The sequence below is a fragment of the Myotis myotis genome, unplaced genomic scaffold, assembly GCF_014108235.1.
Source record: "Myotis myotis isolate mMyoMyo1 unplaced genomic scaffold, mMyoMyo1.p scaffold_m19_p_5, whole genome shotgun sequence".
NCBI lineage: Eukaryota > Metazoa > Chordata > Mammalia > Chiroptera > Vespertilionidae > Myotis > Myotis myotis.
Window position 1 is genome coordinate 100743667 of NW_023416357.1, and position 27397 is coordinate 100771063.

The following is a 27397-nucleotide window of genomic DNA, read 5'->3' on the forward strand; positions in this document are numbered from 1 at the left end:
TCAATTTGACTGGCGAAAAATAAGTGCCATCTTTACAACAACAGTCCTTCACATTATCCCAGCCATGTCCCTGTGCATTAATCATGTCTTACATTTTTTTTTCTGTATTTTATGAAGTTTTAAAAGCTTGCTGGTGGAGAGAATGCCCTTTCCAGGGCTAATGCCTAAAGACAGTAATCAACTTAGTTGGCAGCAGCCTCTAATATGCAAAGCAATCAGCTCCTTTAACTCTCACAGACAAAGCCAATATTACCCCTACCTAAATCATCCCAAGGCCAGGTACCAGGCAACTAGAGACCATCCCTACTGCCCAAAGCCTGCCAAAATTATTTAAACTAGCTAGTCCTTAAAAAGGTTTACCCTGCCCTGTCTTGCCTTTCTCATGGAACAAAGGCAAGACAGCTTTCTCCTAAGCTTTCCCCTCACTCCTGCTTCTGCCTTCTGGCGAAAATCTTCCTGTGGTGTGGCACGCCTCTTCTCTCCAGAAATAGAATACATTTTTCTTTCAATGGCTTTGGCCTCGCCCTGGATGGTTGGCCTCGCTCTGGCTGGTTAGAGCATTGGCCTGGGAACCAAAGGATCGCAGGTTCGATTCTCAGTCAAGGGCTCATACCTGTGGGTTCGCTCCCCATCCCCAATCAGGGCGCATGCAGGAGGCAACCAGTCGATGTGTCTCTCTCACATCGATGTCTCTCTCTCTCTCTCTCTCACCCACTTCCATTCTCTCTGAAAAGCAATAGAAAAAATATCCTCTAGTGAGGATTAGTAATAGCGTTGTCGTCACCTAGTCACCTCTATAAATTAAAATCTCACCAGTACAAATGAGACACCTTACCCCACACATTCCTCTATGCTGCCTACCACTCTTGTGCTGTCTACTTTACTCATCCATTTGGAAATCATACTACAAACTAATTTAGGTTTCCGAAACCAAGTAACAACTCCTAAATTCCTTCATACAAAAAAAGCTCTTGGAAGTTCTATTAGCATCTGACACTCGGCATCAAAATGTAGTATGGCCCAACAATTGCTCTCCTAGGTATATATACAAGAGAACTAAAAACACAACTCGCCCTGGCCGGTGTTGCTAAGTGATTAGAGTATTGGCCTGTGGACTGAAGGATCATGGGTTCGATTCTGGCCAAGGGCATGTACCTCAGCTGCAGGCTCGATCCCCAGCCCATCAGGGCACCTGCTGGAGGCAACCAGTTGATGTGTCTCTCTCACATCAATGTTTCTCTCTCTGTCTCTCCCCCTCCCACTCTCTCTAAAAATCAATGGAAAAAAATATCCTTGGGTAAGGATTCACAACAACAAAACACACACGACTTGTACATGTTCACAGCAGCATTATTTTTAAGAGCCAAAAAGCAGAAACAGCGCAAATGTCCATCAACTGGTAATAAACAAAATGTGGTATATCCATACAAGGGAATATTATCCAGCCATTAAGAGAAATGAATTGATTCGTGCTACACGAACAGGATGTTAAGTAAAAGCCAGACAGAAAAGGCCACACACTGTACGAATCCTTTTGTGTAAAATGTACAGAATAGGCAAATCCATAGAAATAGAAAGTACATTAGTCATTACTAGGGGATGAAGTTAAGGGGGACTGGGGAGTGACTGTTAATGGTACAAAGATTTCTATTTGGGGTTATAAAATGTTCTGGAATTAGACAGTGATGACGGTTGCACAACCTTGTAAACATCCTAAAAACCACTGAATCGTACACTTTAAAAGGGTTAATTTCATATGTGAATTATATATGTTTAATTTATCTTTATTGTTATATATACGTATTTTAAAAACCTCTACGTATTATCCTCTTCCCTCCAGACCTACTCTTCCTGTATTCCATTATTTCAGTGCTTGAGACCACATTCTACTCAGGTGCTTGGGCCAAAACCTAAATTGTAACAAATAACTAGGTCATGACAATTCAAACGTTTTAATATACTTCTCCATTCTCTCCACTCCACATGCTAATTCAGGCCACCCTCCTTTCTCACCTAGATTATAGCAGCCTCCTTCCTAGTGGGCCTCCAGTCTTAACGCTCCACTGCGACTAGACAGCCCTGGGCAAACTACTGCCGTGGGCAAACTACTGCCCGGATTAGGCCCGTTTGAAATGAATAAAACTAAAAAAAAAAAAAGATCGTACCCTTTTATGTAATGATGTTTACTTTGAATTTATATTAGTTCACACAAACACTCCATCCATGCTTTTGTTCCGGCCCTACGGTCCAGTTTAAGAACCCATTGTGGCCCTCGAGTCAAAAAGTTTGCCCACCCCTGATAGAACGTCCTTTAAAAACTGCCTCCAGGGTGAAGTTCAAACCCTTAATGGGATTTGTAAACTTCTTCAAATGTCGGCCCATGGCAAACCCCTCCAGCCAGGCGGGAGGCCGCATCACCTCAGCTCCAGCCGCACAGGATGACGCTCCAGCTACCGCCCACTGAGCTCCAGGCCTCCACCTGTTTGCCGCCACCTCGGGAAGGAAGCTCTCCCGCCCCGTCCGGCCCCATTTGGTGGGTCTCCAAATCCCCCTCCCTCCGTTTACTCGTCGGCTCCTCAGGCAGGTGCGGTCTGAGGGCCGCCACTGAATCGGCAAGCATTTCCTGTGTGAACAGTGGTGGACCCAAACTTCAACTCAAAACTGTGGCGTTGTCCTGAACTCACCCCGACTTCTCAACTTTTAATAGGCTTTGCCGGGCGCCACTGCACTAGCAGCTACAGACGCCGTCCAGCCTTGTGGCCACGGGGCCCTAGGACACCACGCGCACGGTGCACCGCCGCGCCGGTCTAGCAACGCCTCACGCCCTCCGGAACCACTCTTCGTTGCGCGCCCCGGCCGCAGAGGAGGACGGGAAGCAAACCTCCCGGACTGCTCTGCGCCTGCGCAGACGCAATTGTCCGCGGGGAGCCGGCGGCGCATGCGCAGGCTCGAGGCTCTCCGTTGAGAGGGTGCCGTGGCGGCGCCGGAGGTAGGAGGGGCCGGGCTTTGGGGCTAAGAGTCTGTAACGGCAAACAGGTCCAACCATCTCGGGCCTTTTTCGCTCTCCGAAGGCAGAGGACCCTTTCTCGCCCGCTTCCAGCCGCGGGTAGACGCAGGAGCCGCGCTTGGATGGAGGAGGCCGGGGCTGTCTGAAGGGAGGAGAGGTGGGGGCATCCGGATACACACGGAGTCACTGCCCGGGGGTCCGTTAGGCGATCGTAGTTCCCCGTCAGGGTCCTCGGCAGCATCTCTTCAGGTTGCGTCCCCTGCCCGTTTCCCTGGTGTTGCGGGTTGAGGGAGCGGGAGGGTCCGCCCCTCACCTGCCTATTCATTCTGGCGCCGCGGTAGGTACAGCACTGAGTAGGCACAAGTCGCCGGCTCTCTGGAAACCCGCGGTCTCCTAGGAGCCGCTACTTCCTTAAGCAAATGCCGATTGAGTACGTATCGGAGAGAGACTGTCTTAACGACAGAGATGTGGAGACAGGGCTGTGTGGAGGATGGAGCTTGCTCACCACATCCAATAGGATACAGTTCAGTTTGCTTAGCCTGACGTTCCAAGCACTGGGACCCTGACCTCAGCTTCTCCCTGAAGCCTTCCCTCCTATCCCCACCATCTCTTGGCTCTGATGATAGCAACCTCTTTGCAGTTAAACTAACAATTGTCGATCGCTTTTTCCAAGTCAGGTGCCTGTCAGCCAAGGAGAATATGAAGTAAAATAGATGAATCTGTGCCCTCCTCAAGTTTTGAGCTTAGTAAGGGACAGATAATAAGTAAGTGAATAAAAATATAAAAGCTGATGCCCTGGAACCATACTGCCTGGGTTTGATCCCAGCTCTGCCACTTCAGAAGCTGTGGGAACCTGAGCCAGCTCCTCATTCATGTGCTTGATTCCTTGCGGTAAAGAAGGGATGACAATAGATTCTAAGGAACAGGATTGTTGTAAGGATTCAATGAATTAGACTTGTAAAGCAATTGGACTGGTGCTTGACATGCAGCAAGCATTCATTCAGTATCTATTACATATGATTACAACTTGTGATAAATGCTATTGTGAAAACTGTGTGATGAAAGAAAATAATAGAGGTGGAGAGGTTGTACTTAAAGGATGAGGGGAAGCTTCTCTAAGGAGTTACATGGAAGATGTGAATGTGTCAGCCATGCTCAGTAGATTTGAGGTCTGTGTGTCTGCCCAGCTCTGGAAAACTAGATGATTAATCGTATTAACCGAACAGCGGAGATTTCGTTATTGGATCTGAAATGAACTTTCTGCCATTGAGTTGATTTTGATTTTTGAAACCCACTAAACAGTGCTGATGTAAATAATCATGCCCATAAGGCCTAACCTTTGCATTGCGCAGCATTCTAGCAACCTGAGTTTGGAGAGCTCTTACTGGGGTGAGAGGATGGGGAAAGGGGCCTTTTTTTACTTGGAAAATTGGTTGTATCAATGAAGGATGAGTCTCCTGTGTTCCTATCTTTGTTCCTGTCTCCTGAGTGTTCAAGGGCATATCATTCCCATTCTCTCTCTCTCTCTCTCTCTCTCTCTCTCTCTCTCTCTGTCATTACATTGCCTGCTGATAGAGCCTCTGATAGTTTTTCTGGATTTGGGAATCATCATGTTTTTGTGGTGACTGCCCTTCATGGAATTCATCCCCCAGATTTCAGCAAAAACAATACTCTTTCAAGATGCCCAAGGTTTTCTGCCTGTGAAAGAACATGCTTTGATAGATTTCTAGACATCCCCCCACTCCCACTCTCACACCCCTTGGGTTGGGTTGTAATGTCTTATAAGATGATGGCTCTGTGTTAATCAGGCTGTACCTGAGTATTGACAGGGGTATTGATACTCCTATACTCCACATGCTCCTGGGAGAAATGGCATAAAATGACAATATCTATCTAATTATACTTATATGCTTTTGTTTTTCCACAGATGTGGAATTAAATAAACCAAATGTTCTTTATCACCATGGAGATACTGAAGAATCACCTGAGCAACAAGTTCATATGTATTCTATCTCAGAGGCATCTATTGGACAATAAAACCTCTCAAATGTGAACTCTAACAGAGGGAAGCTTTAAAGATGCTGTTTAACACAGGCGCAATTTGAAGAAAGACATTTTAAATCATTATGGAGGGAAAAACGGTACTTTTTATTCAATTTTGCAAACTCTCCAGGTATCTCAGTGAGAATTAAAGAGGAACCCTGATGAAGCTGGGATTCCGAATGAGGCCCAGTTAGGCTCACTCTTGGACGCCCAGATTGACCCTCACTCCTCTGAAAACAAGCTTGGAAGCCTTAACACTGGTCAGATGATGGATGAGTCAGATGATGACTTTAAGGAACTCTGTGCCAGTTTTTTACAAAGGGTGAAAAAGAATGGCACCAAGGAAGTGTCAGGGGAAAGGAAGACAAAAAAGTCCTCAAACATCACTCAGCTAACAAGCAAACCAACTGCTACCAAGAGCAAAACCCTTCAAGGCCCCAGGGAGAGGAAAACTCGATCTGGTAGCCAAGCCACAAGGACAAAAAAGCAAGGGGTAGCCAAGTGGCAGGAGAGTGGACCAGCCCCCTCTGAAAATGGAGAGGGAAGTGTGCTTGCCTCTGCCGTGCTCTGGAAGAGTGCTTGGAGCACCCAGACAGGTAACCGCGCCGGAAACATTGCCAGAACTTCCACAGAGAAAACCAGAGGTGATTTGTACTATTGTAAACCAAGAGCTGGAAAATTTTCTGCAAAGGGCCATGTAGTAAATTTTTTTGGCTTTGCAAGCCATATGGTCTCTGTCACTACTCCTCAACTCCCTAGACCCGTGGTCGGCAGACTGCGGCTCGCGAGCCACATGCGGCTCTTTGGCCCCTTGAGTGTGGCTCTTCCTAAGCCTTAGGAGTACCCTAATTAAGTTAATAACAATGTACCTACCTATATAGTTTAAGTTTAAAAAATTTGGCTCTCAAAAGAAATTTCAGTCGTCGTACTGTTGATATTTGGCTCTGTTGACTAATGAGTTTGCCGACCACAGCCCTAGACAATTACTTAGTAAGTAAATGAGCTGTGTTCCAACAAAACTTCATTTACTAAAACAGGCAGCAGCCTGAGGACCATCGTTTGCCGACTCCTGTTTAAAATGATAGTCATAAAAAAATATAAGCTCTGTGTGAGTTTTCCACATGATTATGGTTGGGCCCTCTTCTCTTTCATTTCCTATTAATGTTTACATTATATAGTTGACATGAGTTACATGAACATGAAAATAATGCTGCTTCTTCCATTTTCTTGAATTCGTTCCACAGTGGGTACCATATGTTTCTGGAGAATCTTCATTCCTTCCTTTCTCCTCCAAACAACATTTTTCCTTTTTTTGGGTAGGAGGGGCAGTTTGTAGCTTTCTTACTCTCCTGCCCTTGATGTACTAAACCATATGCTCAGCATACATTCTTCATGCAAAGCTGAAAACCAGCCTTGCATAGATAATATAGCATTAGGTCTTTGGGCACCTGCATTGTGTTTCTACATTTTTCTCACCTTCACTTCCTGATTTCAATGGTATTTTTACCCAGTATAGTCAGCATGACCTCTCAGTGGAGTGGTGGTAAAGACTTGGCTCACAGAGACTATTGTAAAGCTTCAGTAATGTTGCTAAAATGTTGTTTGTCCCTCATGCTCCCTCTGAGAGTCTAGTGAAGGTATGCATGATTCCCCCAGAAAACTGCACCCCACAAATACCTGCAAAATTGATGTATAACTTCAGGGACTTCACGGATCCCCACTGGAGGCCTCTGTGGACACCAGCTTAAAGGAGAACTTCTGACCTAGAAAGATATAAATGTTTCTCATTAATATTTCTTTAATAACAGTTTAATAGATAACCATATTTTATAAAATTTATTCCTTTAAAGTATACAGTTCAGTGGTTTTAGTATGTTCAGAGTTGTGCAACCATCACCACTACCTAATTTTAGAGCATATTCATCACCCCAAAATAGACCCTGTGCTCATTAGCAGTCACTCTTCATTCCCTTTTCTGCCATAGATCTTTATGACAGGTACATTGGTATTACCATAAACAGTGAGGTTACCAACAATCAGTCCTATTCACACTTGAGAGTTAAACCTAAACTAGTTGCTAAAAGACCCCTTAGAAACTTGGGTCTGACCTGTATTCGGAGGAAGAGTCTTTTGTTTCTCCATCTAGAACAGACACATGTGAATATTTTCCTCTGCAGATGCTGCTCCTAATGGTGACTCCCAGCCTCCTCCCTGTCTGACTGCTACGGTGCCAAGTCCCTCCAAACCCCGGGCGGCTGAGATGGTCCTACAGCGAATGCAGCAGTTCAAGAGAGCAGATCCCGCACGTTTGAAACATGCTTCAGAAGGGTGCTCCTTCCAGCCTGCACTTGAGGAGAACGTTCCAAAGGACCCTCGAGAGGCGATAATGGTGGGGAACGGTATGACAGGAGTTTTCTGTCTTCCCAACAGGCGTAAGTTCTAACTCTGGAAGAAAGGGAGTAGGAAGAAACCAACCTTCATTGTGTTTCTGCTGAGGGTGGGCTCGCCTGGCTTTCTACCTTTGCCATTTCGTGTCATCTAGTCAGAGAACAAAGGGTCTCTTGGGTCATTTCTCACTCAGTTTCTTTGACAAGGTACCTCTTCCTCTTGTTCTAATTTTTAATTTTTTTCATATTGAAAATATATTACAGCAAACTCTTTATATCCTCAGCTTAAATTTAACAATTATTAACATTTTGCCATATATTTTTTATGTCTCTATAAATATATGTGCTTCTTCTGTACTATATGAAAGTAAGTTAAATACATCATGACACTTTACCCCTAGGTTCTCCTTTATAATCACAACTAGAGACCCAGTGCACGAAATTCATGCATGGGTAGGGTTCCTAGGCCTGGCCGGCTATCAGGGCCAATCGGGGCCTTCCAGTTGCTGGCCAGGGCCTTCCTTCGTTCTGCACCGCTCCCTGGTGGTCAGCGCATGTCATAGCAAGTGATCAAACTCCCGGTCTAACTTCCAAGGGGACATGTTGCATATTAGCCTTTTATATATATAGATACCATGGTCACACCTAATTTCCTAATATTGCCTGGTATCCAATTCCCCAGTTGTCCCAAGGATAGTTTTTGTAGCTGGTTTCCAATGATTTGTTATAACTATAAGTTCACACACTGCATATGGCTATAGCCAGTAGTCTGTTAAGGTCTGAACCCTAGGACAGTCCCTTTGTCTTGGTTTTGTTGTTGTTTAATCCTCACCCAAGGATATTTTTTCCATTGATTTTCAGAGAGTGGAAGGGAGGGGGAGAGACAGAGAGAGAAACATCAATGTGAGAGGGGCACTCCCTATTGGTTGCCTCCTGCACATGCCCCACTGGGGCCAGGATCAAGCCTGCAACTGAGGTATATGCCCTTGACCAGAATTGAACCTATGGGCCAAAGGTCTAACCACTGAGAAAACCAGCTAGAGCTGGGTTTTTTAAATGATACTTTTTAAAGAGTCCAGGATAGTTGTCTTTTTAAATTTACCACTTTCTGGATTGGCTTGATTGTTTCTACATGATGTCATTTAACCCATTCATGCAACCCCTCTGTTGCATTGCACCGAGTAAACTAGAGGTCTCATGGGCTCCAGGTTAAACAGTTTGGCAACAGCGCTTTGCAGGTGTTGTACCCTTCATATTATACCAACCAAGAAGCACATAATATCCGGTGATTCCATTCTTTATCCCCTAAACAATATGAATCCTCATCTCTGATGAAAATATACAAAAGGAAAATAAATAGGAAGAAACTGTACTGACAGACCTATGAGCTAAGGAGCATATAGTCTCTTGGTACTGCACTTGCAGATTTCACCTTAGAAACACTGATGATTCTCTGGCTACCCCAATGGTCCACACAGGTAGCAGGGTCACATCTGCCATGGCATCAGTCCTTGAACACCCAAGGGGTGCAGAGGAGTTGCTCAGCCAGTGTGTGAACCCAGCACCTCCCCTACATGTGACTCAGTTGCTTCCATATATCTTCATATAATACCCAATAATGCTCAGGAGAGAGAAGCCACTGCTTTGCTAAATAAATATATATATATATATATATATATATATATATATATATATACACACACATATATATACATACACATGTACATGTACATATACATGGCACCAAAAGAAAGCATGATGCTTTTCTGGCTTTGGTGGGAAGAGTGATAGGCCATTAGTAGTATTCCAGAATTGGGGATTTATGAAGTTTTCAGGGCCTATCCCTCATGAACACCGAGGGTTTGCTTCAGCAACGTCAGATGTGATAGAGGGCTGCAGAGGTGGACACGGCGACCTTGGGAACGATCTCTAGGCATTTCACTCTGACCTGGTTCTCCCAGAATGGGCAACCAAAGTCATAGTAGTAGGAAAGGTTGAACTTTGAAAACTTAGATTTGTTGGAATAGAAGCCCTGTAAACCTGGCATGTCCAAAGCAGCTGACTTTAGCAGAAATGAGAAAAATGAAAGGAAAGTTCTTTAGGACCTGATACTCAGAGTGGTCCTGGATGACCAGTATCGGCCTCGCCTGGGGACTGTTAGAAATGCAGGACCTTGGGCTCCGCCTGGACCTTTGTAATGTGAACCTTCATTTTAGCAAAGTTCCCAGGTGAGTTTTACACACATTAGAGTTTGAAAAGTCTTATTCTAGGAGCCCCGTTCAGTGCCCCATTTGACTGGATGGTGCCTGGCATGAGGCAGAGTCGTGTGGAGTCTAGTTTCTCCACGTTACACCCAGTGTCAGTGCTGTGAGACCTGACAGATGTGCCGAGGTCTGAGGATGAGCTCATCCTCATGGATCCTTGTCCTCTCCACAGGGTCTGGGCCCTGGCCTCCTGCCACAGAAAGCGACACTGCAGTGGCCTTGGCCCTGCAGCAGGAGTTTGGGCAGGAAGGAGCCACCGCGTCCGACGACAGTCTGGAGGAGAAGGGGTTGTTCTTCTGCCAGATCTGTCAAAAGAACCTCTCTGCTATGAACGTGACCCGAAGGGAGCAGCATGTGAACCGGTAAGGGCAGCTCAGCTGTCACCTTTCCTGTGGGCGGGACCAGAGCCAGGGGCTCCTATGGCCTAGTGCAGCCGTGGGCAAACTACGGCCCGCTGGCCGGATCCGGCCTGTTTGAAATGAATAAAACTAAAAAAAAAAAAAGACCGTACCCTTTTATGTAATGATGTTTACTTTGAATTTATATTAGTTCACACAAACACTCCATCCATGCTTTTGTTCCGGCCTCCGGTCCAGTTTAAGAACCCATTGTGGCCCTCGAGTCAAAAAGTTTGCCCACCCCTGGCCTAGTGGGAGTCAGATAACTTCCTGTAACAGTAGCACTTCAGTGTTCATGTCAGCCTGCCCTTGCTTTTTATTTTTTAACAGCTTTGTTGAGATATAATTCACGTATCATACAATTCACCCACTTAGAGTGAATAATTAATTCAATGGCTTTCATTTAGTAATGTTCATAGTTAGGTAACCATTCTAATCAATTTTAGAATATTTTCATCACCCCAAAAGGAAAACTTGTACCCATTAGCACTTGCTCTCCATTGAACCCTCCCCGCCCCAGCCTCTGGAAACCACTAATCTGCTTTCTGTCTATCAGTTTTCCTGTTCTGGGCAGAGTGGAATCAAATACTATGTGGCCTTGTGTGTCTGGATTCACTCAGCATTGTGTTTGTAAGGGTCATCCATGTTGTAGCATGTGTCAGTGTTGTATTCTTTTTTTTTCATGGCTGAATGATATTCTACTGTATGGGGAGACTACATCTTGTTTATCTGCTCATCCATTGATTGACATTTGGGTTGTTGCTACCGTTTAGACCAGGGGTGGGCAAACTTTTTGACTCGAGGGCCATAATGGGTTCTTAAACTGGACCGGAGGGCCGGAACAAAAGCATGGATGGAGTGTTTGTGTGAACTAATATAAATTCAAAGTAAACATCATTACATAAAAGGGTACGGTCTTTTTTTTTTTTAGTTTTATTCATTTCAAACGGGCCGGTTCCGGCCAGCGGGCCGTAGTTTGCCCACGGCTGGTTTAGACATTGCGGACAGAGCTGCTATGAACATGCATTTCAGGTGTTTGCTTAAGTATCTGTTTTCAGTTCTTTTGGGTGTATACTTAGGAGTGGAATTGCTGGATCATTTGGTGACTCTTAAGTTTATGTTTCATCTGTCCTTGCTTTCATCGGTCACCTTTGCTAACAGACACCTAAATTCTGTGTCAGGAGGCTGACTACAGGCTGTGTGGAGGGACTGGCTTTGGGGGAACAAGGTTTGGCCCACAGCGTGTTCATGTGGATGTGGATCCATGTTTGCTTCAGTCCACATTACCAGGGAAGGTGGTCCTCCGGTGTTTATTGTCTTCCTTCAGGTGCTTGGATGAGGCTGAAAAGGCACTGAGACCTTGTGCACCTCAGGTCCCTGAATGCCCAATTTGTGGCAAGCCATTTCTCACCTCAAAGGGCAGAATCAGTCACTTGAAACAGTGTGCAGTGAAGATGGAGGTTGACACCCAGCTCCTGCTCCAGGCTGTGCGGCTGCAAACAGCTCAGCCTGAGGGGACCTGCAGCACACTAGCACAGACATCGAGGTGAGTCAAATGAAAAGGAAGAAAATCAAAGAAGTATTCTGCTTTGTTTTAAAAATAAAATAAAGCCTTATGTATTGTTGTGGGACAATAGATTCTGGAAATGAAGCGTAGGTGGAAATCACAGTTTCCACCGGAATTGAGTAGGGGACAAATTCTGCATCCCAGGTGGCTTTGAAATGGTCTGTGAGGGTGTAGGTGTGTCTGTGGACTGTTTTCCTTAAGGTCCTTCCTCCTGAGAGTTTTCTATTCCCAGGATCCTGCAGCCAGTGCCCTCTGGAGCAGCTAAGAATTCAGTAATTCACTTTACTACATCTATTTCATGTGTAGAACAGCCTCGCTTCCATCTCAGTAGACTGATTTTCATACTATTAATATAAGATTGCTCAGCATAGTTCAAAGAGTTAGTGAGACAGAACCACAGGCCTTTAGAAATATTTGCATGAATTAAATGCTTAAATGTTAAAATAGGAGGCCTGCTGATGACACAAGTCTTCAGTGTGCAAACCACAGGCACACAAGTGGCAGAGGGTCAGCTTTGTGCTGCATTACCCCTGTTGCTATGGATGCCAGAGTAGACCCTAACCTTATAGGGAGCACAGGCAGCATCGGCCCTGGACTGCTGTAGATTTAGGACTTCTTTCCTTGGACAGCTGTCAAGAGCAAAGGGAACCTAAGGGTGGTTTGTTTGTCCTGGCCACTGCCTTGCACACAGGTTTGGCCATGTGAGCTGGATCAATGCTGAGATGGGGAGGGCAGAGGCTGAGTCTTCACTGGTGAGCCTGTCTGCATTTTAGCATTCAGCACTAGCAGCATAGACGTAAGAGCCTTAGGTGCAGCCTACCCAGTGGCCGGGCCCAGGTATGTTGGGGTGGTTCCTTTTTCTCTTGGAGGCTGTGATTATCGTGCAGGGTTCCCAGATTATTAGAACTGAATTAGGGCTCGCTTAGATCGTCTAAGACAGTGGTTCTCAACCTTCTGGCCCTTTAAAACACTTCCTCATGTTGTGACCCCCAACCATAAAATTATTTTTGTTGCTACTTCATAACTGTAATGTTGCTACTGTTATGAATCGTAATATAAATATCTGATATGCAGGATGGTCTTAGACGACCCCTGTGGAAGGGTCATTCGACTGCCAAAGGGGTTGCGACCCACAGGTTGAGAACCGCTGTTCTAAGATGATACCTGGGATTCTGGAACCATCGCTGGCCCAGCAGAGAGCACGAGCTTTTGTGAAAGCCAGAGGTGCTTCCAGAATGCACTTCAGCTATAGGGAAGGTGATCTTGAGGTTGTCCTTAGTTTCTTTCTCACCTTTACCCTTCACCTCTTGCCCAGCCTGTTGGAGGCAGCGGGAAGTCTAGGTTCTCTTCAGCCAGAAAATCTTTCAGGAAATCTCTTCCGAACCAAACGAGTTACCGCACATTGGCCCCGAGCCCAGTGACCAAGATGGCGGCCCAAGCTGAGAGGCCTGTTCTTCAGACCTTGGGCAGAGAGGGGTCCTTCCATGGCCAGTATGTCCAGGACCACCTCAGGGGCATCTGAGGTATCTGTGGGCAGAAGTTGGTGGGATCCAGGGTGCTGACTTGGAGCCATCGAGTGTTGACTCTACCAGAAGGGTATGACCATATCTAGGGGTGCAGTACCGCTGCCGGTGTTGTATATCCACCAAGAACCTGGCTGGGCAGGATCACACAGAAAGACCCAGACCCTCTGGAGTGCGGACTGTGCTGAACTTGTGGCGCAGGATCGTGTGAGCTTACGTGAGGCACAGGGTGATCGCAGTGAGCTCCGGGGCACCTGATGCCCCTTTTCTCTTTCCCCCACAGAGGAGAAGGTCCAGCCCTCTTTGCTCCAGTGGGGACCACCTCAGAACAGGAAGTGCTCCCAGCCTCTGGCCATCACTAACCTTTCTGCCTTTTAAGCTTCAGCAATCACGTTGGAGGTCTGAAGCGGAAGGGAGCCCCCAACAAGAAGGAACCACAGAAGAGGCAGAAGGTCAATGAGCCTGAGGTGCTGTCTGAGGACCTGCTGGTGGCCATGGCTCTATCGCGGTCCGAGATGGAGCAGAAGGTTGCACCTGCAATGCTCCCGCTGGGAACTGCTTTTCCTGAGAGGACAAAACTGTCAGCAGGTATGCGTGCTCACGAGTGGTGGCTCCAGGGGGAGCCTTGCCGTACTGCCTCTGGCTGAAGTTCGCCACTGGGCTCAGGCTGCGTGGATGACTGCTATTGACTGTCACTTGTTTCTCTCTAGAGAAGAAGAGTCGAAAGAAGAAAGTACCCCTTACCCCACCGCAGTTGTTAGTCCAGGACTCAGAGACCACAGGAAGACAGATTGAGGATCGAGTGGCCCAGCTCTTTGCAGAGGAAGAAGTAGAATTGTCCAGCACGCCACCACTTCCTGCGAGCAGACTTTTAAAGGAAGAGCTGGAAAAGGCCAGCAGGAGTCTACAAGCACCTGAAGGGAAGCAGAACTTTCTGTGGGAGGGAAGCGCCCTGACCAGAGCCTGGGATCTGGAGTCCTTCTATACGGCAAGCCTGGTGCCTCCCATGGTGCCCCAGCCGTCCACCAAGGTGCGCCCTCCGCTCCGAATACATGCAGGGGCGGGGGGAGGGTAGGGGCAGGGCGGGGGCCTCTGAGGAGTTGGGAGCTCCAGGATTAGGACACTGGGAATCAACAGCTAGGGAACAGAAAGTTCTAGGAGGGGCGGGGTGGGAGGAAGCCTAGAGGTGTCAGCCATAGCACTGTTTCTCTTTGCAGCCACTAGATGGCTTTCCTAGTAAGAATGGGGAGGATCACTGGTTCCCAAATGTATTATGTTCCCAGAGAGTTTATTTATGCAGAGTCCCAGGCTCTGCCCCCAGGGAGCTGACAGAATCTACCTGTGATGGGGCCCAGGAACCAGACAAGCCTGATGCAGGTGGTCCCAGAGTCTGTACTCACTCGCTTGAGACCATTTAGGTGACATTAGGAAGATGGAGGCCCCCAGGGATCTTTCTGCAGATGTGATACCACAGGCATGGCCTTCGCTGTGACAGAAAGGCCTGCTGACAGATGGTGATGAAGAAAAGCTTTTCAGGGTTGTGCTGGGCTATGGCTGGCACCCTCACGTCTGGGTGTCAGCTGTTACGGCAGTCATGTGGTCACTCTGGCTTCCAATTTCTTTCACGGTCTCACATAGGAGCCCACGCTGCCACCAGTGTTGTCTGAACAGCCACAGCTGGGCATGCGCATGCCACCTGCCCTCCATAGTGCCAGTCCCAGGAATCTGTCACCCTCCGCCAGCCAAAGGGAGTACCAGGCCCTGCAGGACCTCATGGACTTGGCAAGAGAGGGGCTGAGCGCCAGCCCATTGCCCTGCAGCGGGGGTTCTGCTGACTCAAGGGGGACCACAGGTGAGACACAGGATGGGACACCTGGGCCAGCCCCACCCTGTGGGCCCTCGCCTCCCTGTGACCAAGACCATGAAGGCAGCTCATTTTTGAGGTTCCCTGGCTCATCCCCATATGATGGGGAGAAAGTGCAGTCTGTAGGTGTTTTCATTTTGTTCTCAAAGGTGAATGTGAGACAGGTAAGTCTATTGCCATTTCCTTAAATTTAACCAAGGACAGAGCTGTTTATCCAGAGCGAGTGACTGGTGGGCTAATTCTGTTTATTTTACTGCTTGTGCCCCTCTGTGTTGGAAGAGGGTAGTGGTAAGAGTGGTTTGTGGGCATCACTTTCATTGAAGAAGTCTGACTGAAGAATTTCCCAGGCGCCTTTGGGGTCAGCTCAGCCCACAGTTGATGCTCTTTCCCTGGAGGCTGACGTTGCCAGGAGGTGATGTTCTTTCAACCTGTGAATCCTTCTCTCAGGGATGGATCTATTGCCCGGTGGCCTTCCACTGACTGGGTTTGTCCTGCCACCTGAGGAGCAGCGCCTGGAAATGGGCAGCCAGGCTTCGGTAAGGAACTTTCTGTGGGCCTGGCCCTGTCCCAGCTTCAAGCCTTTGTACAAGTCCCCTGTGTACCCTCGACGGTATTTGAGCTGAGCCAGGCAAGAGCCCACAGGAGCCTCCTGTCCCCCTGTCGGGGCTCCACCATGAGGCTTTGTCCCTTTTGTCACTGAACTTATGGGGGCAGCTCATTTGCCAAGCCTGGAGCCTGCTTGACTGGGAGCCCAGAGGGACTACCATTACTCTGTGAGATCCCCTCATTCAACCAACTGCTCTGTACATTTGTTTCTCAACGTTTCATTCATTCATTCATTCATTCAGGACTCACTGTGCCCCTCCAACATGCTGGTCCTGGGCTGGCCTCCCCCTAAGAGTTCATGCTCTTAGGTGATGAATTGGTGAGAAGTTAGTTTTCCTTAGAGTGGCTGTCACCTGATTAGTATATCAGTATCACACTAAGTTCTGGTGACCGTGGCACATAGAGGAGGGACTTGGAGCTCCTCTCAGCTGGGTCCCTGAACCATGTGGACAAGGGGCCTGTCTGTTACACCGGGCTGGTAAGTTTCTTTACAGGGCCACACAGCAGAGTTTGTGAAACACTAGGCCTAGCGCACAGCCCCCGGCAGCCACCACTGCTGCAGCTTCATCTTTATTAGCATGGCCACACCTCTCCACTTGCTGGTCCTTCCCATTTTAGGCCAGGCAGCTCAGTGTGATAGAGAATTTGAGAAGTTAGTGTTTTGTTCTGTGTCACTTGAGTGACTTAAAGGTGGAACCTAATGTAGGAGCCCTATTGAGAGGAGTGCAAGGGTCCGCCTGCCCACGCTACACCATCCCAGTTGGGGAACTTGCACAGTTAGAGAGGCAAGTGACAGATGGAAGTGACGGCTCTCCTCCTGTTTCAGCTCTCTGTCGGTTTGCTGGTTGCTGACTTCAGTGCCATGGTAAATAACCCACACCTGAGTGATGTCCAGTTTCAGATGGACAACGGGGAAGTGCTGTATGCCCACAAGTTCGTGCTTTATGCCCGATGCCCACTTCTCATTCAGTATGTAAGTGCATGGGGAACAGGCTGCGCCTCCATGCAGCTCCTGCCGTCCCCCTTGAGCCTCTGTCTTTCTCCGTTGACCTCCCACTCCCCGTTTCCCTCTCCCTCTCCTTGCCTCTCTGCCCCTCTTTTCCTCATCACTCTTTGCTCAGTCTCTCTGTCTTCCTATCCTCCTGAGCTACCTCATTTCTGCTCTCACCCCTCTCCCTCCCTGCTCTCCCCACTTGGCCCTAAACGTTTTTTTCCTCTTTGTTGCCATAAGGTTACACTCCCATGGAGAAGACATGTTTGAGGTTAGGAAGTGGTCTGAGGAAATGACCTCAGGATTGGGAAACAGATTTCTTGTCCCATTCAATAAAAATCCTTTCCTCCTCCCCCGGAATTGTTTTCCCCTCTATTTGCATAATTATGAAGACTTATAATTGACCTCTATAAAGCTGAGCTGCGGACAGACATTTCTGTGTTGACTTATGTTAGACTTGAATATTGTGTTGTTGGAATCCAAGAAACTGCTGTTGGTCTCTCAGAAAATTCCATGCCTTTGGTATGTCTGTCAAGAGGGAACCAACTGCATTCTTGAGCGCCTATCCCTGATTTGATTTTGAAACAGAGAAGTTTTACAGCTTAAACTGCAGGACTTCTGGTCAACAAAATGGAGTGACACTGGCTAATGCTCATCCCCGGACTAAGGCTGTAAGAGTAGACTCACAGGACCCACCCAGGGCCATCTGCTTCGTCCCAAGTCATGACCTTCCAGTCCTTAAACCTTTATGCTTTATTTCACCCTCAGGTGAACAGTGAAGGATTCTTCGCTGTGGAAGATGGCGACCTAAGAACCCAGCGTGTCCTGCTGAGTGATGTGAGCGCTGAGGCTGCCCGTGCGTTCCTGCGTTACCTCTACACCGCAGACCCTGGCCTGCTCCCCCAGCTGACCCCTGACCTCAGTTCTCTGGCCTGCAGGTCCGCATTGTTCTTTCCATTTACTTCATGGCTTTTGGCATTAACTGACAAGGATTATCAGGTGGATGGCTCATGGGAGGATCCGGGCTGAGTCCTTTCTATCACTTTTAATCCCAAGTTTATGCCCAGTGGTGACTTTGAACAAGGCGTGTTGATAGGGAGTCTGGAGAGAAATGGACCCTGGCAGCAGAGCCGAGGCTGCTTGAAGAGTCCTCTGCCTAGTCATGTGGCTTTTAGCTACTGATGAGAGGGTGGTCCTCGGCCTCAGTTCTTCCCAAACACTGCTGCTCCTTGATTGTCCACCACTAAGATCGATCAACAGCAGTCCTTTCCCAAGTCCCAGAAAATAGAAAATGGACAGAGATTTATTCCAGCTCCCATGAATTTGCACCTGCCCAGCTTGTCCACACCAGCATCTCAGGAGGTGGCAAGTCATTCAGCATAAAAGGTGTTCTACCTGCTGACAAGGTGTGAGGGCCTCTGGGATAAAACGTGTTCATCCAAGGCCATGTCATCCTTCCGATGCATTCTTAGGAAAGCAGTGGCTCAGCCTCCAGGGTTTTAAATGTACTGATGAGACCACAGAACCTTCAAGCAGGTGGGAGGCTGGCGCACTCATTGGCCTGGGCTGACCCGTGACAGGTTAGTCTGCTTTCAGTTTGCATCAGTCACAGGGCTTTGGGTGCCTTTCAAGGCAGCATGTGCTCCCCAGGTTTGCAGCAGCAGAAGCTGCTATTCAGCTCAGCCTGATGTGCCCCTTTACGTTTGCACAATGGAGTTAGTGAGCCCTGCCTGAAAGTCTCATGAGTCTCTGTTTCGAGAACTGAGTGGCCTGGGGTGTTGGGGTGTTACAGTTCTTGGGGTGTTGGACATGCACCGTAGTCACAGGAGAGCAGGGAGAAGGCCAGGACTGAGTCGTGATTTTCCTCCCTGTGAGGACTTCCTCTCCAATCCTTGCCTGTGCCAGGAGCACCAGTCTCTGTAGGACGGTGACGGTGCATGGCGTTTCCTCTTGCAGGTTTGGTGTGAGTGAGCTTGTTCACCTGTGCAAACAAGCATCTGTCGTGATGGATTCAGAGGGCAGACAGGAGGAGAAGGAAGATGAGGATTGTGAAAGCAGAGCGGAGAATTTCCAAGAACTCTTGAGGTCAATGTGGGTAGGTGAAGAGGAGGAAGCAGAAGCCTTGTTGAAATCCGAGGGCCTTGAAGAAGATAGAGAAAAGGTCAATGAAGCAGAAATGGAAGAAATTTATGAATTTGCTGCTACTCAGAGAAAGCTGCTCCAAGGGGAAAGAGCTCCAGAGATCAAAGAAGGAACTAACCAGTTTGGGGAGGACAGTCCAGGTTCTAGGCGAATCCTAGCAAGCGTCCAGGTTAAAGAACAGTCAGAAAATACAGAACAGATGGAACCGTCTGGGCAGGGAAGAGATGAGTGCATCGCCAAAAATAAAAATGAGAGACAGTCCATGTTCCTGCCACTCGAGGGCCAGTGTTCAGATGGAGAGGAGGAAGCAGAGGCCCCAAGGGCAGCCCTGGATCACACCAGCCCCTCTCGCCCCTCTCAGGGCCGCTGGGTAGAGGAAAGGGAAGGACGCTTTATGCACTCAGTTGATGATGATGATGAACAGCCCTTTTCATCAACTCCAGGAGGGTACCCTGAACCATCCCAAATAACAAGTGATCACAAGAGAGGCAATGGCACTATCAAACAAAGGCGGGGACAGAGCTCTCATCGCTCTACTCGCCGGCAGGCACCTCCATCACAGCCATGCTTTTTCCCATCACAGCCCGCTCCGGGCAGGAGTCCACGCCAACCACACCCTCACCCTCATCAAAAAAATGACATGTCCCCACCGACGCCCCAATCTCAGGACAGAGCTTCCAGGGTGGCCTCCCAGGACACACCATCGAAGCAGAAGAGGGGCCGGAGCCTCCTCATGCTGTTTAACCATCCAGGCTGCCAGAAAGGCGAAGAACGTGCTTCTGTGTTGGAATGCAGAAACAAAGGGGCCCTGACCTCACCAGAAAAGTCTCCATCCATTGACCTAACTCAGGCAAAACCTGGCCAGCAGAGCTCCAGATCTCAGCATTCTCCCTCCAGCGTGAACAGAGAAGATGAGGTTATCCTTTTATTGGATTCAGATGAGGAGCTAGAGCTAGAACAAATCAAAAAGTCAGTTTTTAATGGTTCCCTGGAAGAAGGGAAAGTTTTAGAAGTTTGCCCCAAGTTCTCTGACCTGTTCTCCGTCATTGATGTTGATGCAGATCAGGAACCTTCCCAAAGCCCACCAAAGAGAGAGGCCCCAGTGCAGCAGGAGGAGGGGCGGCCAACAAGGAACCCGGGCTATGTGGGTGGCAGAGGGTCCCCCCAGCTGTTCTGTAACCGCGAGAGCAGCCCGGACGAGGACAGCACCACAGACACCTCGTGGCTGGTACCTGCCACCCCACTCGGCAGCAGAAGCCGCGAACACTCATCACAGACCCAAATCATGGGTCTCGGGTCTAGGACTTCAGCATATGAAATGGCTCAGCTCCAGCCCAGGGCCCCATTAGAAAACAGGGATGGACCCAAAGCCGCTAGTAAGATTTCAGCAATTGTGCATCAGACATCGTCATCCTGCCCGGTCTCTGTCAATCGCAGAAGCCCTTCCAGCCCCAGCCCTAGGCGCCACAAGCACTTTTCTGTGCTGGCTCCCTGTCCAGCCTCAGGAGGCCTCACTGATTTCAGTGGGCAGTTCCAGAAGCGCTCACTGCCTAGGCCGAGCCTGCCGAGTCAGGCCGCAGTGAGCGAAGTGGTGGAGGTGGAGGACAGTGAAGATGAGCAGGAGGTAGCCTCCCATCAGGCGAGCAGCAGCCCCCTGTTGGACAGCGGTCCCCCCATTCCAACTGACGACTGCTGTTGGCATGTCGAGCCCCTCTCACCAATTCCGATTGATAATTTGAACCTTGAGCGGACTGGCCCCCTGAGCACCAGTAGCCCAGGCAGCAGGGCCAGGGAAGCCCCAGACAGTGGTGACTGCCACCCGCCAGCACTCCTGAGTACCACTCCCATCCGAGGAAGCTGCACTGGCCAAAGGAAGTCTCAAGAGAAATCCCCTCAGGCCAGCTCCCCTGGGAGCAACAGGCTGAGCTTCTTGAATTCAGCTCTCTGGGACGATTGGGATGGAGGAGAACAGAAGTCGCCAGAGGCCCTTTCTCTGGCCCAGACACCGAGTGATGATCGAGCTCAGAAATCAGAAGGGTTAGAAAAGCCACGTGAGTAGTGGGGAGAGTTGTTCATGTTTTACATTCTTTTACACTGAGGGCCCTGGAGGAAATCAATTCTGACAACATGGGGTGGCGATGCTGAAGGGCCTGCTGACCTGTGACAAGCCCCTTCCTTGCCTTCTAGAATCCTCTCCGTAGTTGAGGGAGAACAGGCTTGCTATCAAACACACACTTCTTAACCAGTAAGTCAGAGCTTTCTAACCTTGCTTGGACCCTACAGCTCACCTGGGCACTTGTTAAAAACCCCTGCCTATGGACCCCACTCCAGAATACCGAGCCAGCACCTCTGAGAGGCCCAAGTGTCGCGTAGGCCTTAAGACTGGGCAAGTGCAGTTCCTCACAAAATTAAAAACAGAATTGCCATTGTGACCCAGCAGTTCCACTCAGACGTATATATCCAAACAAACTAAAATCCAGGACTCAAGCAGATCCTTGTACACAAATGTTCACAGCCGCTCTATTCACAATAGCTAAAAGGTGGCGCCCTAGCCAGTTTGGCTCAGCTGATAGAGCATCGGCCTATGGACCAAAGGGTCCCAGTTCAATTCCAGTCAAGGGCACATACCTTGGTTGCAGGCTCCTCCCTGCCCGGGCCCTGGTCAGGGTTCGTGCAGGCGGCAGCCTCTTGACGTGTTTCTTTCACATCGATGTTTCTGTCTTTCCTTTTCTCTTCCACTCTCCCTAAAAATCGATGGAAAGATATCCTCAGGTGAGGATTAACAAAAATAAATAAATAAATAAATAAATAAATAAATAAATAAATAAATAAAAAGGTGGAAACAACCCAAGTCCCTCAACCTATTGAATAGGTATATAAAATATGGCCTGTCCAAATAATGGAATATTATTCAGCCATAAAAAGTAATGAAGCACTGACACATGCTACAACATGGATGAACCTTAAAAACATGTTAAATGAAAGAAGCCAGTCACAAAAGACTACATATTGTATGATTCCATTTATTTTTTTAAAATATATTTTATTGATTTTTTACAGAGAGGACAGGAGAGGGATAGAGAGTTAGAAACATCGATGAGAGAGAAACATCGATCAGCTGCCTCCTGTGCACTCCCCACTGGGGATGTGCCCACAACCAAGGTACATGCCCTTGACTGGAATAGAACCTAGGACCCTTGAGTCCGCAGGCCGACACTCTATCTGCTGAGCCAAACCAGTTAGGGCTGTATGATTCCATTTATATGAAATAACCAGAATAGTCAAATCCATAGAGAGAGAAAGTGGATTATTGGTTGCCAGGAGCAGAAGGGAGAATGGAGGTGGGGGGGTGACTGCTTGTGGCTACAGAATTTCCTCTGGGGGGATTAAAGCATTTTGCAACTAGATAGAGGTGGTGGTTGCACAACACTGAATACACCAAATGCCACTGAATTACTTTAAAATGTTATTATGTGAATTTCATCTCAATGTAAAAACAACAGATGGGGCTGTGAGAGGTCTGTTATGGGCCTCGGTGGAGGATGCCACTTCCCAGCTCATTTCAGGCATGGAGGGGAGTCAAAGCACCCAGCGTAGGCTGCTCGAGGTGCTGCTCCTTCCCCAGCCGGGAAGATCCAGGGAGAGCCAGGAAGGGCAGGGTGGCACTGAGCAATGACTAGTAACAGGGAAGCAGAGCTTATGGACAGAGCATCTGCCTTGAACCCGATGTTTCATTTCCTCTTTAAAAATCCTAGACCAATTGGGCATCGTTGACCAGCACTTTCAGCCTTGAGTGGGCATCTGAATTCCCTGGAGAGCTTCAAAAACAAGTGGCCAGGCCCCACCCCAGAGTTTCCGCTTCAGGAGGTCTGGGGTACGACCAAGAATTTGCATTTCTAACCAGTTCCCAGGTGATGCCATGAGAACCGCTGTAATACACTTTAGACTAAGGGCCTTAATCTGAATTTGAGGTGACAAACTCTCCAAAATTATATATTAAAATGTGCATTTTTTCAGGAGAAAGCCTGTTGAGTTTATTGGAGCCTCAGAGGGCTCCATGCTCATAAAAAGGATAGAATCAAAGTCCACTTTTTCCTAATTGTCACATTTATCTTTTAAATACCCATTTCTTTTTTAAAATAACAGCTTTATAGAGACATTTTCACATACCATAAAATTCACCCTTTAAAATGTACCATTCAGTGGTTTTTAGTATGTTCACAATATTCTGCAACCATCACCACTAATCCCAGAACACTTTTTTAAAATATATTTTTTTTATTGATTTCAGAGAGGAAGGGAAAGGAAGAGAAAGATAGAAACATCAATGATTAGAGAGAATCATTGATCGGCTGCCTCCTGCACGCCCCACATAGGGATCAAGCCATAACTCAGGCATGTGCCCTGACCAGGAATCTAACCATGACCTTCTGGTTCATAAGTTGATGCTCAACCACTGAGCCATAGAACGTTTTTATCACCCCAGAAATAAACCCTGTACTCATAGCAGACACTGCCATTGCCCTGTCACGCTAGCCTGTGGCAACCACTCATATGCTTCTGCCCCGTTCACTCAGCATCCGCATTGCACAAGGTCGCCATGGCCCTTATCATGTGCCGGGTGATGCTTTCTAACAGGAAGACATGATGCCAGAGTCAGACTGTGAGGGGGTGGACAGAACTGCTCTTACGGAGCAAATGGACTGGGCTTTCTTCAAGTACATCTTTCTCTTGGTTACATCAATAGGGTCAGAAAAGGTAAACCCAGGTCCCTCCTACTAAAACGTGTGTTTCTTTTTTTCTTTTTTTTTCTTTTTGGACTGTGCCTTATTTTATTTGTTTGTTTGTTTGTTTGTTTGTTTTATGGAAGGTGCTAATCGGAGGAAGAACTTGCCCCCAAAAGTGCCCATAACACCAATGCCACGGTATTCCATCATGGAGACCCCAGTACTAAAGAAGGAACTGGACAGGTTGGTCGTGTTCTTGAAAGCGTGCTCATTAGTGGCCCCTCCTTCCTGCGAGGGACCAGGCCTAGCGAGGTTGTGAGATGTAGGACCCATCACCAGATCCACCCTGGGCTCTGATGTGGCGGCCGCTGTGTGTGTGGGGGGGGCCGGGGGGGGGGGGGGGAAGGCGTGTGTGCCTACCAGCTCTCCACATGCTGTTCCCCAATTACCCAGGTCCTAAGAAGCTAAGAAATGAGGCTCCTCCAGGTTACCCATCAGGTGACAGGTCTCCATATGTCGTGTGGGTGGAGATGGGTGGCCTTAACAATCTAAGTAAGGAGACATGATTTTTTAAAATAACATCAAAACCATCCTGTTGTAGTGAATGCTGCTCTTCACATTGGGTCTAGGGAAGTCATCACCACCACCATTGTTCAGCACATGGGGAATGGCCCTTTTGGAATACTCTTCAGAGTAAGGTCAATTGGCACACAGGATAGACACTAACCTCTGAATGCTCATAAAAGTCAGGCATTTAAGATTTCAGTTACACCATGAAATTAATTATTTGTTGAAAATTGTTTGCTCTTTGATGAAGTTCAACTGTTTCTCCATTCAGGTTTGGGGTACGCCCTCTGCCCAAACGCCAGATGGTCCTAAAACTGAAGGAAATATTCCAGTACACTCACCAAACGCTGGAGTCAGACTCCGAGGACGACAGCCAATCCTCACAGGCACCCCTAGAGGCTCCTCGCAGCCAGACCCATGCCACCAAGACCTCCAAAGCTTCAAGGGCAGCTGGCCATGCCAGGCTGCAGGCCACATCTGACCCTATTCCCCGAAGGCCCAAGGGACCAGCTAAGACCAAGGGTCCCCGACATCGGAAGCAGCCTGGCGGAAGTATCCCCGGCATGTCACCAGCCAAAGAGGTGCCTCTAGGCCCTGATGGTGACGCCCAGCTCCCAGCCTCCCAGGAATCCACAGCCACCTCTGTGGACAGCAGTGACAGCTCATTCAGCTCACAGAGGTAAGCAGGTCAAAGGACAGGGCCAGTGGCTTCCTAGGTCCTTTGACCAGTGGATCTGAGCATTGGCACTAGTGATGCCTAATGGCGGATGTTCAGAAGCCCCAGTGTCTTCTTGGTTTGAACTACAGAAAACCCAGGTGGGTTTCAAAGGCAGTCCCCTGAGCAGTCCTTTGAAGCTCCCATATCCTCAACCTGCAGGGTGCTCCCTGGAGTGGGGCCAGCTCAGCATGCCTTCTTGACGGGGGCCTGCTGCCATTGATGGAAGTTTCTGGTGGAGGACAAGATCCTGCTCAGGCCAGCAGCTAGAGTGCCAGGGACCCAGCACTGGGGGTTCATCCATGCCATGCACCAGCTCCACAGGGGACAGAGAGATACTTCTTTCTTCAAATAGGCTCCTGGTCTTGGGGGACTGACGGAAAGGGGTGCCGCAAAATAGTAATACCTGGTTCTTTTCAGTTCTTCCTGTGAGTTTGGAGCAGCCTTTGAGTCTGCAGGAGAAGAGGAGGAGGGTGAGGAGGGGGTCAGTGCTTCACAGGCGGCTGTCCAGGCAGTGGCCACGGAAGAGGCAGTGAGGCGCTACATCCGCTCCACACCAGCACTCTACCGCAAGGTCCTGCTGTACCAGCCCTTCGAGCTGGCGGAGCTGCAGGCAGAACTGAAGCAGCAGGGCATCCGCATGGCCACGAGGAAGCTGCTGGATTTCCTGGACGCCCACTGTATCACCTTCACCACCGCTACGGCCCGGAAGGAAAAGTTCGAGAGGAAGAGGCGGCAGCCCCCGGGCAAGAAGAAAAGAGGCAGAACTGACGGTCCTGTCCGCCGCTCCCCACCCATGCCCGTCAGCAGCCTGTGAAGGTCTGCGGCCCCTTCAGCCAGCCAGGCCTCCACAAACATTTCTGGGCCTTGGGACCATATCTGATCCCTCTGTGAAAATGATGACCAACGTGGATCAGCTTCCTTTCCACTCGTTTCCTGGGGTGGTATTCGGAGCGTGTCACCCATGGATTTAGGGCCCCTGGCCTCCTCCCTCTATCAGTGCCCATTATTTATCTCCCTTTAACCCTATTGGGCCAGTGTGTGTTTCAGAAGGGCCTCTGCCGGCTGGCCAGGTTGAGGCCTGACTTGGCACATCTTTTGCTCTCTATACCCATCAGCTGCAGTATGTCCATTCCTGAGATGGATACCCAAGTCCAGTCTGCCCTGTCCATCTTCCTTCTCAGCACTGGTTCTGTAATCCCAGCCTCCACCAGCAGACCAGGTGTCCACAGGCCTCCCACCCTGCCATGCCCCAGGTACTCTGCTGGCAACAACCATTCTGCCCAGACACCTGTATTGTCACCAGCAGTCTCCAAACTGGCCAGTGCAGAAGGGCCCAGCACGGCTCTGAAGTCCCCAGAACAAGCATGTTCTTTGTGACCTGGTTTGGCTGGTGTGTGTTAAAGCTGCCTCCAACCTCAGGAGCAGTGAGGCACAGGTAAGGCCTGGAAAAGAAGAGTTTGGGTCTCTGTATCCTTGTGAACGTCTTGTCTGTTTTAAATACAGTGTAGTCCATTTTATATGATGTGCAATAAAAACAAAAATGCTTTATGAAAACCTTCTAACTTCTCCACTCTAGAAAAATAAGGAGGGAAACTGCCATGAGCATCACCCACAGCTCCCTGCTGTCCCTGAAGCATGTCTGCAGGCGGCCTTTGAGCCTGTTCTTTATCTGAGGGGGTAACCCAGGCCTTCTGGCCCCTCATTTCGCTTCAGTTCTGTCCATACAGCCACATTAAGGGCCATTACCAGGTGCTGAGCTCCAGCCTTGATGCTCAAAGGAGGCCCAAGCTCAGTAGCCTCACCTGGACTTTGTCACAGATACAGGTTAAGGCCGCCAGACCCACTGAGTCAGAATCTACATCTTAATTGGATGAGTTTGTGAGGCCTGCCCTTGCCTGGTGCAGGGTCCTGGAAGGAAGGGGGACAAGTGGAGGAGACAGACTCGTCTGTCCTGTGCCCGGCATGAGCATCAGTGCTCAGGTGGCCTGAAGGGACAGCTTCCTAGAGGGGGGTTTGTGAGCTGGGTCTCAGACATGCAGCATCAGGGAGGTGAAACGGGGTTCCTTGAACACACATTGTGTCCTGGTTTGTGACCAGGTGGAGAGGAAGGACAGAGGCAGGCGATTAGAGGGACACCTGGGCTCAGGTCATACAGCTACTGGCAGATGCTGCTTTGATCAGATTCAAGATGGAGTCTGGCCTGTTTTAGAAGGAACCACCTGTTTCTTACATGAAGAGCCGGACCTCTCTCCCCTGTATAGACTGTTCTAGAGAAGTGAGGTGGAGTTAGGAAGGTAGGAGGCGACGAGATCCTTACTCAGCTTCACTGCTCCCTGATAGAGACCATGGACCTGGAGGTGCAGTTTTGGGTGAGCACCCCTGAGAGAGGCGCCAGGGAGCCCTCACTCCTGGGAAGGCATCCCAGACTCAGAGCGTTACCAACTCCAGGTTGATAAGGAGATGTCGGGGGAGAGATGAAAAGAGGTAAAACGCCCAAGGCCTTGTGACCCAACACCCTGGTCAGCTGGGTTTGTGTGGCGTGCCCCCCAGAAGCCAGCAGGGGTCAGGAGCTTGAACCTTTGTGCAAAGCAGA

The 27397-nt window shown here is 48.9% G+C and overlaps 1 protein-coding gene and 1 long non-coding RNA gene across 7 annotated transcripts in view; one reads left to right on the forward strand and one right to left on the reverse strand.

Moving 5' to 3' along the window:
- The window catches only part of LOC118656834, a 34394-nt gene extending 31565 nt beyond the window's left edge, over positions 1–2829 (reverse strand). The window contains exon 1 of the long non-coding RNA XR_004967706.1: positions 2685–2829. This is a non-coding gene — a long non-coding RNA (uncharacterized LOC118656834). The remainder of the gene's footprint in view (positions 1–2684) is intronic.
- Positions 2830–2920: 91 nt separating this feature from the next.
- Positions 2921–26358, forward strand: SLX4 (SLX4 structure-specific endonuclease subunit). Of its 6 annotated transcripts, none has more exons than XM_036309662.1 (15): positions 2921–2989; positions 4935–5694; positions 7228–7482; positions 9874–10063; positions 11427–11645; positions 13569–13777; positions 13900–14219; positions 14828–15041; positions 15501–15589; positions 16486–16632; positions 17419–17588; positions 18607–20843; positions 23663–23762; positions 24358–24765; positions 25222–26358. In XM_036309662.1, the coding sequence occupies exons 2-15, from the start codon at positions 5316–5318 to the stop codon at positions 25616–25618; spliced, it is 5334 nt and encodes a 1777-aa protein (XP_036165555.1). In that variant the 5' UTR covers positions 2921–2989; positions 4935–5315; the 3' UTR covers positions 25619–26358. The 6 variants fall into 6 exon arrangements, with proteins under 6 accessions (XP_036165555.1, XP_036165557.1, XP_036165559.1 ...); XM_036309664.1 differs by having other exon boundaries at positions 7228–7449; XM_036309666.1 differs by having other exon boundaries at positions 4935–5646.
- The last annotated feature ends 1039 nt before the right edge of the window (positions 26359–27397 follow it).

What these genes read in the sequence shown, in the direction of transcription:
- SLX4 (XM_036309662.1), top strand. Translation starts at nt 5,316, where the DNA reads ATGATGGATGAGTCAGATGATGACTTTAAGGAACTCTGTGCCAGTTTT. An exon ending in AAATGGGCAGCCAGGCTTCG is followed by an intron (nt 15,590 to 16,485) that starts GTAAGGAACTTT and finishes CTCCTGTTTCAG; the next exon opens with CTCTCTGTCGGTTTGCTGGT. An exon ending in CTAAAGAAGGAACTGGACAG is followed by an intron (nt 23,763 to 24,357) that starts GTTGGTCGTGTT and finishes TTCTCCATTCAG; the next exon opens with GTTTGGGGTACGCCCTCTGC.